The sequence below is a fragment of the Salvelinus alpinus genome, chromosome 5 (genome assembly GCF_045679555.1).
Source record: "Salvelinus alpinus chromosome 5, SLU_Salpinus.1, whole genome shotgun sequence".
Lineage (NCBI taxonomy): Eukaryota > Metazoa > Chordata > Actinopteri > Salmoniformes > Salmonidae > Salvelinus > Salvelinus alpinus.
The window spans coordinates 56,731,099-56,743,989 of NC_092090.1; the positions used below are offsets into that span (position 1 = coordinate 56,731,099).

At 46.7% G+C, this 12,891-nt stretch overlaps 1 protein-coding gene across 6 annotated transcripts in view; it reads left to right on the forward strand.

Moving 5' to 3' along the window:
* LOC139576361 (amyloid-beta A4 precursor protein-binding family A member 1-like) overlaps positions 1-12,891 on the forward strand; it is a 118,905-nt gene that overhangs the window by 78,199 nt on the left and 27,815 nt on the right. For all 6 annotated transcript variants that reach the window (XM_071402390.1, XM_071402395.1, XM_071402396.1 and 3 more), the window contains one exon: positions 1-1,488. This exon is cut by the window's left edge. In XM_071402390.1, coding sequence (XP_071258491.1) covers positions 1-1,488 — 1,488 coding nt within the window. The remainder of the gene's footprint in view (positions 1,489-12,891) is intronic.

Here is a 12,891-nt window from a genome sequence, read left to right on the forward strand (position 1 = left end):
GGGGCCCAGTCCCCTCCCCAACCCCAGCAGCAGCAGCAGGCCCAGGGTCAGTCACAGCCAATCCTGCGTCCTGCAGTGACACGTTACCGCAGACAGGGGGACAGTGAGGCCAGGCTCAGAGCACAGCAGCAGAGACACATACAGAGACAGCAGAGAGAGGCTGAGAGGGTACACCAACAACAACAACAACCTCTGCCAACCCCACAGCCTGTTCACTCTCTACCCCCAGAACGAGAAGAGCCGGAGGAGGATGAGGAGGAGAGAGGGAGGTATAGAGAGAGGGAGATAGAGGGGGATAACTCTGCGTTAGCCCGTTCGGCCAGCACGGAGAGCGCTTTCCACACACACACAGACCGGGCGGAGGGCGACTGCGTCATGGCCCAAGATCTTGAGGCAGAGGACGAGGGCGGTACTTACGAGGTGATGCTTCGCCCAGAGGCGGAGGGATACACAGAGAGCGCTGAGTCAGAGCAGCACCATACCCACCCTCAGCCCAACCTGAACCTCAACTACCCCCCTCAGCCCCCTCCCTTACCCCGGGAACCCCTACCAGACGTTGGGAGACCCCCCAGTCAGGAGGAGGCAGAGGAAACCTTGAACCCTGGGGGTGGTTACTCTAACTACGTCTACACCCAACCTCTCAACCTCCATGGGGGAGGGGCCAGGGTGCCGGGGGGACGGGACAGCAGCGTCGAGGAAGGGATGGAGCCTAAAGACGAGGCATATTCTGAAGCCTACCACTACTCCCTGACAGAACATGTGTATGAGGAGATCAGCGACGCCCCCTCTGCTGCTGCTGCTGAGGGGGCGGGGCCTACAAATGCCAACGAGAACCTCCAGCAGAGAAAGGCGGGGTTCCGTCTGTTTGAGGGGAGGGACGGGGGCGGGGACTACTGGCAGCAGGAGGCAGTGGGGTCGAGGCTGCACCACTATGATGAGCGCTCGGACGGCGAGTCAGACAGCCCTGAGAAGGAGGCGGAGTTTGCTCCGTACCCGCGGGCAGACAGCTGCGACCAGGACGGTGAAGAGGACATCAACATGATCATAACGGAAGTCAGAGAGAGTGCCAGCTCTCAGAGTCTGGAGAGAGCTGCTGCTGGGTTGGGGGAGGGAGGGGACAAAGAAGACATGATGAAAGGAGGAGAGGAAGAGGGAGACTCTTACAACTCCCAATCCGACGCCCCCACAGACTCCAAACATCCCAAGGGAGAGATGGAGATTGAGGGGGATGAGAGAGAAGGAGAGAACGTTCCAGCCCCAGCAGACAGTCCCTCTGAGGACTCGTCTGGGGTTCGTAACAGTCGTGAGAAAAGAGACGCCATCACCCTGGCCATAAAGGACATCAAGGAGGCCATAGAGGAGGTGAAGACCAGGACGGTGAGGTCACCCTACACCCCTGATGAGCCTAAAGAACCCATCTGGGTGATGAGACAGGACCTGAGTCCCACCGCTGAGTGTTGTGACCTGCAGCCCTCACTAGGGGGCGACGTGAGTACTGGTTTTATACAGACTAACACTAGTGTGTGTGTGTGGGTTTAGTCACCTCACCTGTGTGTGTGCGCGTGTGTTAGTGAGTGTGTGTGCACGCGTGCATAAATGCGTGTGCATGTGTGTGGTCACCTGACACACTGTAATGGAGCTGGTTGCTTAATAATGATGTAATTCTTATATAAAGATACAGTAGATAGCAGCTTGAGTTACAACCTCAGACTGGTCAGGACAGGAAAGAAGAAGGGTCTCTTAATAGTCTGAAGTGGCTTCCTTTCCTTCCCTCGTCTCCTTTCTCTATCTTTATTTATATGAAAAGACAAGATAGGTGAGAGCAATATGGAGGATGCTAACTATGAAATTAGCTCGTCTGTCCAGTTCTTTCAAATCAGTACAATAGGAGAGGAGGTAAGGAAAATAGGAATCAACTTTAGACTATTGAGACACAGCCTAGGAAAAGGTTTGGTTGGATGTTGAATGTATTGGATCATGATCCAGAAAGGAAACAGCAGAAGAGCTGAATAACACATATCCTTCTGGCTTCAAGACCACAAGATTAGACCCCTCTCACTTCTTCCTCTCTCCATCATTTATCTTTCTCTTTACCTCTTTTCTGTCTCACCGTCCCCTTCTCACTTCAAATCTCTAACACTTCATCTCTCTTTTTCTCTTCCTTCTTTATCCCTCTCTCCCTCAGAGGGGTTGTTTGTCACACACTGGTTTTGCTTTCTGAATGGTGGCTGTGAGGACAAATGATCCTCCTCTCCTGCCCTCCCCTTTTGACTGCTGCAGTAGCTATAGCGCGGGTAGGTTGGTTGAATCGTTTGACCAGCGGTCTCATCTCATCAGTATTCCTCCTAGCTCTGTGGTCGCACGCCACCTTTCCTCTCTCAGCTTCTCCACTACACAGTCAGCCTTGCAAATGGAGCTGCCTTGGCCTGCCAGACCGAGACAGCCTGACACTGATAAGAGGCGGAAGGGGGTAGAGTGTAGGTTAAGAGAGGAAGGAAGAAAAGGGGAGGATGGAGAAGCGAGCATGAGAGAGTGAGGGAAGAGTCAGAGAGTATTGCTGAATTACAGAGTGCGAATTATACTGTGACATTCAGGGGTCACTATTTTTTTCACGGTACCTCCTATGTTTTCAGAATGTTTTTTATGTGCCTAATAGTAAAGACGTGTCTTCTTTTTTTTTTTTTTGACACAGAGGTGGGCATGTTCGTTTAATTTGGAATAAGCTTTTATTTAAAAATGTACCACTGTAGCAGTACAAATTGCATTTTAAACAAATAGGAGAATAGTTAAATTAGCATTATTTAGAGACACCCCCCCACCAAAGTTTGACTTTGTTGCATTTAGGGAGACTCCTGTCTCATTCAGGGAGATGGCATGCTGATGTCAAACAAATCAAATCAAATTTTATTTGTCACATGCGCCAAATACAACATGCCTTACCGTGAAATTCTTACTTTACAAGCCCTTAACCAACAATGCAGTTCAAGAAATAGAGTCAAGGAAATATTTACTAAATAAGCTAAAGTAAAAAAAAATACATATATAAAAAAACAAGTAACACAAGTAAAAAAGTAAAGTAAAGTAAAAAAACAATCAACAAGTAACACAAGAAAATTACATAACAATAACCCAACCCTTGTTACAGGGGTACCGGTACCGAGTCAATGTCATTTGTAAAGTGAATATGCATAGATGAGTAGCAGAGGGTCAATGTAAATAGTCCGGGTGGCCATTTGATTAATTGTTCAGCAGGGGTAGAAATGTTAAGGAGCCTTTTGGTCCTAGACTTGGCGCTCCGGTACCGCTTGGGTGACTGGAGTCTTTGACCATTTTTTGGGCCTTCCTCTGACACCGCGTAGTATATAGGTCCTGGATGTCAGGAAAGGGGGAATACCTAGTCAGTTGTATAACTGAATGCATTCAACTGAAATGTGTCTTCCGTATTTAACCCAGCCCTTCTGAATCAGAGAGGTCCGGGCGGCTGCCTTAATCGACATCCATGTCTTCGGCACCCGGGGAACAGTGGGTTAACTGCCTTGCTCAGGGGCAGAACGACAGATTTTTACCTTGTCAGCTCGGGGATTCGATCCAGCAACCTTCCGGTTATTGGCCCAACACTCTAACCACTAGGCTACCTGCCACCCCTGGGCCATACGCACTACCCTCTGTAGTGCCTTGTGGTCAGATGCCGAGCAGTTGCCATACCAGGTGGTGATGCAACCGGTCAGGATGCTCTCGATGGTGCAGCTGTATAACCTTTTGAGGATCTGGGGACCCATGCCAAATCTTTTCAGTCTCCTGAGGGGGAAAAGGTGTTGTCGTGCCCTCTTCACAACTGTCTTGGTGTGTTTGGACCATGATAGTTTGTTGGTGATGTTGACACCAAGGAACTTGAAACTCTCGACCCGCTCCACCTCAGCCCCGTCGATGTTAATGGGGGCATATCCGGCCCTTCTTTTCCTATAGTCCACGATCAGCTCCTTTGTCTTATTCACATTGAGGGAGAGGTTGTTGTCCTTGCACCACACTGCCAGCTCTCTGACCTCCTCGCTATAGGCTGTCTCATCGTTGTCGGTGATCAGGCCTACCACTGTTGTGTCGTCAGCAAACTTAATGATGGTGTTGGAGTTGTGCTTGGCCACGCAGTCGTGGGTGAACATGAAGTATAAGAGGGGACTGCCTTCATGCACGTTTATGGTCGGGGAGGGGGGCTGGTACAGGGAGGTTGGTGGGTTGAGGTGGTGGGGAGAGGGGGGTGGAGGGTTTACGCCACTGGAGCTCTTACTCTTCTGTATAACTACCCAGGGGGCATAGTAGTGATGAGAGTGGCTAGTGGATGGATGAACACTTTACTACTGTCACGCTAGCTTGAGAAATCCCCTCCGAGTATAAAAGACTGTGCCTCTTCAAAAGGGGAAGAAATGATGGAGAGAGATTCTTTGTACTCACTCAGACCTCTGGAGACAACAACGGACTCATGTCTGGGAGCAGGCAGTCATTTGGGTTTTAGTAGAGTCACGCAACACACACACAAACACATTCAAGCTTATCATATTATCCGAAAGGTGTGCCGCATGAGCGGTGAGCTGAGGTAATGTTTGTTGAATTTTAGTCATAAGAGCCTGACACTGTCTAGAGATGTGAGGAGTTGATGCCATTGTATCAGATCACACGCATCCCCTGAGAAGGTCAAAGCCATCAGCATAGTGGTTTATCACACACATGCGCACACACATGCGCACACACACTATACTTAACAAACAGAGCCCTGCTAGATCACTGTCTGTCTCCTATCCTGTTGTTGAGAGACTCATTAATTAGCTCTGTTTGTCTTTTATTAATTTCAGACAGCACAATGTACATCTGGTTTAGAGCCAACCACCAGCTCTCATGGAGTTGCTGCTGGTACTAACGTTGTTTGTGTGTGTGTGTGTGCGTGTGTGCGTGCGTGCGTGCGTGCGTGCGTGCGTGCGTGCGTGCGCACCCGCGAGAGAGAGAGAGAGCCTGTTGGGTTGATGGTGTCCTAAATTAAATTATAAAATATACAGACCACAAATTCCAATTGGCTATACTTAAACTCTTTAACATCATCCTCACATCCGTACGACAGACCACGTATTCACCCTGCACACCCTAACAAACAAACAAAGGCAAAGTCTTCTCATGCTTTGATGATTTAAAAAAAGCTTTCGACTCAATTTGGCATGAGGGTCTGCTCTACAAATTGATGGAAAGTGGTGTTGGGGGAAAAACATTAAACATTATTAAATCCATGTACACGAACAACAAGTGTACGGTTAAAATTGGCAAAAAACACAGATTTCTTTCCACAGGGCCGGGGGTTGAGACAGGTATGCAGCTTAAGCCCCACCCTCTTCAACATATATATCAACGAATTGGCGAGGGCACTAGAACAGCCTGCAGCACCTGGCCTCACCCTATTAGAATCTGAAGTCAAATGTCTACTGTTTGCTGATGATCTGGTGCTTCTGTTCCCAACCAAGGAGGGCCTACAGCAGCACCTAGATCTTCTGCACAGATTCTGTCAGACCTGGGCCCTGAAAGTAAATCTCAGTAAGACAAAAATAATGGTTTTCCAAAAAAGGTCCAGTTGCCAGAACCACGAATACAAATTCCATCTCGACACCGTTGTCCTAGAGCACACAAAAAATATACATACCACGGTCTAAACATCAGCGCCACAGGTAACTTCCACAAAGCTGTGAACGATCTGAGAGACAAGGCAAGAAGGGCCTTCTTTGCCATCAAAAGGAACATAACATTTGACATACCGATTAGGATCTGGCTAAAAATACTTGAATCAGTTATAGAACCCATTGCCCTTTTTGACTGTGACGTCCGCTCACCAACCAAGAATTCACAAAATGGGACCAACACCAAATTGAGACTCTACATGCAGAATTCTGCAAAAATATCCTCTGTGTACAACGTAAAACACCAAATAATGCATGCACAGCAGAATTAGGCCGATACCCGCTAATGATCAAAATCCAGAAAAGAGCCGTTAAATTCTACAACCACCTAAAAGGAAGCGATTCCCAAACCTTCCATAACAAAGCCATCACCTACAGAGAAATGAACCTGGAGAAGAGGCCCCTAAGCAAGCTGGTCCTGGGGCTCTGTTCACAACAACAAACAGACCCCACAGAGCCCCAGGACAGCAACGCAATTAGACCCATTACTTGACACACTGGAAAGAATTTACAAAACAACTGAGCAAACTAAAATGCTATTTGGCCCTAAACAGAGAGTACACAATGGCAGAATATCTGACCACTGTGACTGACTCAAAATTAAGGAACTCTTTGACTATGTACAGACTCAGTGAGCATAGCCTTGCTTGGCCACCAAAGGCAGACCCAGCTCTCAAGAGAAGACAGGCTATGTGCACACTGCCCATACAAAATTAGGTGGAAACTGAGCTGCACTTCCTAACCTCCTGCCAAATGTATGACCATATTAGAGACACATATTTCCCTCAGATTGCACAAACCCACAAAGAATTCGAAAACAAATCCAATTTTGGGTAGAATATCACAGTGTGCAGTCACAGCAGCGAGATTTGTAACCTGTTGCCACAAGAAAAGGGCAACCAGTGAGGAACAAACACCATTGTAAATACAACCTATGTTTATTTATTTTCCCTTTTGTACCTTTATTACAACTCTGTATATAGACATAAATGACATTTGAAATGTCTTTATTCTTTTGGAACTTTTGTGATTGTAATGTTTCCTGTACATTTTTGTATTGTTTATTTCACTTTGGTTTATGATCTATTTCACTTAATTTGGCAATGTAAGCATACAGTGGGGAGAACAAGTATTTGATACACTGCCGATTTTGCAGGTTTTCCTACTTACAAAGCATGTAGAGGTCTGTAATTTTTATCATAGGTACACTTCAACTGTGAGAGACGGAATCTAAAACAAAAATCCAGAAAATCACATTGTATGATTTTTAAGTAATTAATTTGCATGTTATTGCATGACATAAGTATTTGATACATCAGAAAAGAAGAACTTAATATTTGGTACAGAAACCTTTGTTTGCAATTACAGAGATCATACGTTTCCTGTAGTTCTTGACTAGGTTTGCACACACTGCAGCAGGGATTTTGGCCCACTCCTCCCTACAGATCTTCTCCAGATCCTTCAGGTTTCGGGGCTGTCGCTGGGCAATACGGACTTTCAGCTCCCTCCAAAGATTTTCTATTGGGTTCAGGTCTGGAGACTGGCTAGGCCACTCCAGGACCTTGAGATGCTTCTTACGGAGCCACTCCTTAGTTGCCATGGCTGTGTGCTTCGTGTCGTTGTCATGCTGGAAGACCCAGCCACGACCCATCTTCAATGCTCTTACTGAGGGAAGGAGGTTGTTGGCCAAGATCTCGCGATACATGGCCCCATCCATCCTCCCCTCAATACGGTGCAGTCGTCCTGTCCCCTTTGCAGAAAAGCATCCCCAAAGAATGATGTTTCCACCTCCATGCTTCACGGTTGGGATGGTGTTCTTGGGGTTGTACTCATACTTCTTCTTCCTCCAAACACGGCGAGTGGAGTTAGACCAAAAAGCTCTATTTTTGTCTCATCAGACCACATGACCTTCTCCAATTCCTCCTCTGGATCATCCAGATGGTCATTGGCAAACTTCAGACAGGCCTGGACATGCACTGGCTTAAGCAGGGGGACCTTGCGTGCGCTGCAGGATTTTAATCCATGACGGCGTAGTGTGTTACTAATGGTTTTCTTTGAGACTGTGGTCCCAGCTCTCTTCAGGTCATTGACCAGGTCCTGCCGTGTAGTTCTGGGCTGATCCCTCACCTTCCTCATGATCATTGATGCCCCACGAGGTGAAATCTTGCATGGAGCCCCAGACCGAGGGTGATTGACCGTCATCTTGAACTTCTTCCATTTTCTAATAATTGCGCCAACAGTTGTTTCCTTCTCACCAAGCTGCTTGCCTATTGTCCTGTAGCCCATCCCAGCCTTGTGCAGGTCTACAATTTTATCCCTGATGTCCTTACACAGCTCTCTGGTCTTGGCCATTGTGGAGAGGTTGGAATCTGTTTGATTGTGTGTGGACAGGTGTCTTTTATACAGGTAACGAGTTCAAACAGGTGCAGTTAATACAGGTAATGAGTGGAGAACAGGAGGGCTTCTTAAAGAAAAACTAACAGGTCTGTGAGAGCCGGAATTCTTACTGGTTGGTAGGTGATCAAATACTTATGTCATGCAATAAAATGCAAATTAATTATTTAAAAATCATACAATGTGATTTTCTGGATTTTTGTTTTAGATTCCGTCTCTCACAGTTGAAGTGTACCTATGATAAAAATTACAGACCTCTACATGCTTTGTAAGTAGGAAAACCTGCAAAATCGGCAGTGTATCAAATACTTGTTCTCCCCACTGTATGTTTCCCATGCCAATAAAGCCCCTTGAATATATCAGAGAGAGAGAGAAAGAGAGGTGGGTTAAGACTGTGCTATAATGACCTTATGCGTACTGTACTATAGTGTCATTTACTTCTCCTTTCTGGCAGTTTGCCGTTCATCAGAAGAACATGTTATTTTTGCCTTCCCCAGGATAATTTATTTAGTGTAGATGAGAGAGAGAGAGAGAGAGAGAGAGTGAATAATTCAGAGGGTTTCCAATAACATTGCAGAGAGCCTGTTTTCATCCACTGCAGGCCTCTGTCTATACACAAATGCACAGACACACACACCCCTCCCTGTGCCTTTCTGACAAGTCCATTGTGAATTCTGATAGCTTGTGAAACAGGAGTAGAGCTCAGACTTTGTACCAAGCCACCAGAGACTGTAGATACATTACCACCACAGTACCATGAGAGAAGGTTAGCTAGTTTACCTCATTCGGGTTCTGTAGCCACTAGGTAGTGTCTATTTGTGTGTGTAAGTTAAGGACAGTCTGCATCATAGTTTGACCGTTGTTCAGGCTCAAAGTATGGAGAACTTCTGGGACTTCCTGGTAGACCGTCTGCATGAAAACCATGGAAACCAGGTTTGTTTGGAGTGAACATTAGTGTAGTTTTGGTGGATTTATACCAAACATTCCTCCTATGTTGTTTGGTGTTTGACCTGGACTTATTTTTCTATGGACTGTGGATTCGGGCCAGTTTTCATTGTGGGAGTTGTTTACCCTTCAATTTCTCTAAATGTCTCAAATGTATGACAGTTGCGCTGTATGAATGAAACATCACTGAATATTGTTGAAGAATATTTATGAGTCAACCTAGGTGTGTTTTCTGTGCAGAGAAGTAGCTACTGGAACTATGGGCATTGGGCAATGGAGCATCGATGGATAGGAGCGCCCACATAGATAGAGAATCAATAGACAGGCCATAGATTAGTTCTATATGAATTTCTATGGAAATGATAAGCTTCAATTCATCGAGTGTTCCAAATAGTGCATCCAATATGGCCGCCGATGTACATACTCCCGGTGGTCATTGCTTTGAATTGGAATATCCATTCTGCTGATTGCATTTCTACGAGCTTCCAGGGACTAGATAATGATGTGTGGAAGAACGTTACTGGCCTTCACAAAACCCTGACCTCAACCCCATCGAACACCTTTAGGATAAATTGGAACGCCGACTGCGAGCCAGGCCTAATCACCCAGCATCAGTGCCCGACCTCACTAATGCTCTTGTGGCTGAATGGAAGCAAGACCTCGCAGCAATGTTCCAACATCTAAACTCAGGAAAAAAAAGAAACGTCCTCTCACTGTCAACTGTGTTTATTATCAACAAACTTAACATGTGTAAATATTTGTATGAACATAACAAGATTCAACAACTGAGACATAAACTGAACAAATTCCACAGACATGCGACTAACAGAAATTGAATAATGTGTCCCTGAACAAAGGGGGTGGGGGGTCAAAATAAAAAATAACAGTCAGTACCTGGTGTGGCCACCAGCTGCATTAAGTAGTGCAGTGTATCTCCTCCTCATGGACTGCATCAGATTTGCCAGTTCTTGCTGTGAGATGTTACCCCACTCTTCCACCAAGGCACCTGCAAGTTCCCGGATATTTCTGGGGGGAATGGACCTAGCCCTCACCCTCCGATCCAACAGGTCCCAGACGTGGTCAATGGGATTGAGATCCGGGCTCTTCGCTGGCCATGGCAGAACACTGACATTCCTGTCTTGCAGGAAATCACGCACAGAACGAGCAGTATGGATGGTGGCATTGTCATGCTGGAGGGTGATGTCAAGATGAACCTGCAGGAAGGGTACCACGAGGGAGGAGGATGTCTTCCCTGTAATGCACAGCGTTGAGATTGCCTGCAATGACAACAAGCTCAGTCCGATGATGCTGTGGCACATCGCCCCAGACCATGACGGACCCTCCACTTCCAAATCGATCCCGCTCCAGAGTACAGGCCTCGGTGTTACGTGCATTCCTTCGTGGATAAACGCGAAACCGACCATCACCCCTTGTGAGTCAAAACCGCGACTCGTCAGTGAAGAGTACTTTTTGCCAGTCCTGTCTGGTCCAGCGACGGTGGGTTTGTGCCCATAGGCGATGTTGTTGCCGGTGATGTCTGGTGAAGACCTGCCTTACAACAGGCCTACAAGCCCTCAGTCCAGCCTCTCAGCCTATTGCGGACAGTCTGAGCACTGATGGAGGAATTGTGCATTCCTGGTGTAACTCAGGCAGTTCAAATCAAATTCAAATCAAATTTATTAGTCACATACACATGGTTAGCAGATGTTAATGCGAGTGTAGCGAAATGCTTGTGCTTCTAGTTCCGACAATGCAGTAATAACAACAAGTAATCTAACCTAACAATTCCGCAACTACTACCTTATACACGCAAGTGTAAAGGGATAAAGAATATGTACATAAAGATATATGAATGAGTGATGGTACAGACGGCATAGGCAAGGTGCAGTAGATGGTATAGAGTACGGTATATACCTATGAGATGAGTACTGTAGGGTATGTAAACATAAAGTGGCATAGTTTAAAGTGGCTAGTGGTCCATGTATTACATAAGATGGCAAGATGCAGTAGATGATATAGAGTACAGTATATACATATACATAAGAGATGTGTAATGTAGGGTATGTAAACATTATATTAGGTGGCATTGTTTAAAGTGGCTGGTGGTACATTTTTACATAATTTCCATCAATTCCCATTTTTAAGGTGGCTGGAGCTGAGTCAGTTTGTTGGCAGCGGCCGCTAAATGTTAGTGGTGGCTGTTTAACAGTCTGATGGCCTTGAGATAGAAGCTGTTTTTCAGTCTCTCGGTCCCTGCTTGGATGCACCTGTACTGACCTCGCCTTCTGGATGATAGCGGGGTGAACAGGTAGTGGCTTGGGTGGTTGTTGTCCTTGATGATCTTTATGGCCTTCCTGTGACATCGGGTGGTGTAGGTGTCCTGGAGGGCAGGTAGTTTGCCCTGGGTGATGCGTTCTGCCGACCTCACTACCCTCTGGAGAGCCTTACGGTTGTGTGCGGAGCAGTTGCCGTACCAGGCGGTGATACAGCCCGACAGGATGCTCTCGATTGTGCATCTGTAGAAGTTTGTGAGTGCTTTTGGTGACAAGCCGAATTTCTTCAGCCTCCTGAGGTTGAAGAGGCGCTGCTGCTTCGCGTTCCTTGGAAAATATGCAGTATTTTGTTTTTCTATGTGTTATTTCTTACATTGGTACCCCGGGTGATCTTAAGTTTCATTACATACAGCCGGGAGGAACTACTGAATATACGATTAACGTCAACTAACCACCCTTCCTACCAGGAATATGACTTTCCCGAAACGGATCCAGTGTCTTGCCTTCCACCCAATACAATGGACCTGATCCCAGCCGGCGAAGCTACACGACGCCGAAAAAGGGGCAAACGTAGCGGTCTCCTGGTCAGGCTTCGGAGACGAGCACATCGCGCTCCACTCCCTAGCATACTACTCGCCAATGTCCAGTCTCTTGAGAATAAGGTCGATGAAATCCGAGCACGGGTAACATTCGAGAGAGACATCAGGGATTGCAACGTGCTCTGCTTCACGGAAACATGGCTAACTGAAAAGACGCTAACGGAGTCGGTGCAGCCAGCTGGTTTCTTCACACATCGCGCAGACAGAAACATACATCTTTCTGGTAAGAAGAGGGGCGGGGGGGTATGCCTCATGATTAACGAGACGTGGTGTGACCATCATAACAACACTCAGGAACTAAAGTCATTCTGTTCACCTGATCTAGAACTCCTCACAATCAAATGTAGACCGCATTATCTACCAAGGGAATTCACTTCGGTCATAATCACAGCCGTATATATTCCCCCCCAAGCAGACACATCGATGGCCCTGAACGAACTCTATCTGACTCTCTGTAAACTGGAAACCACACACCCTGAGGCTGCATTCATCGTAGCTGGGGATTTTAACAAGGCTAATCTAAAAACAAAACTCCCTAAATTCTATCAGCACATCGATTGTCCGACCAGGGCTGGCAGAACTCTGGACCATTGTTATACTAACTTCCGCGACGCATATAAGGCCCTCCCCCGCCCTCCTTTCGGAAAAGCTGACCACGACTCCATTTTGTTGATTCCAGCCTACAAACAGAAATTAAAACTACAAGCTCCCGCGCTCAGGTCTGTTCAACGCTGGTCCGACCAATCTGAATCCACGCTTCAAGACTGCTTTGATCACGCGGATTGGAATATGTTCCGCACGGCGTCCAACAACAACAATGATGAATATGCAGATTCGGTGAGCGAGTTCATTAGGAAGTGCATTGACGATGTCGTACCCAGAGCAACGATTAAAACATTCCCAAACCAGAAACCGTGGATTGACGTCAGCATTCGCGTGAAACTGAAAGCGCGAACCACTGCTTTT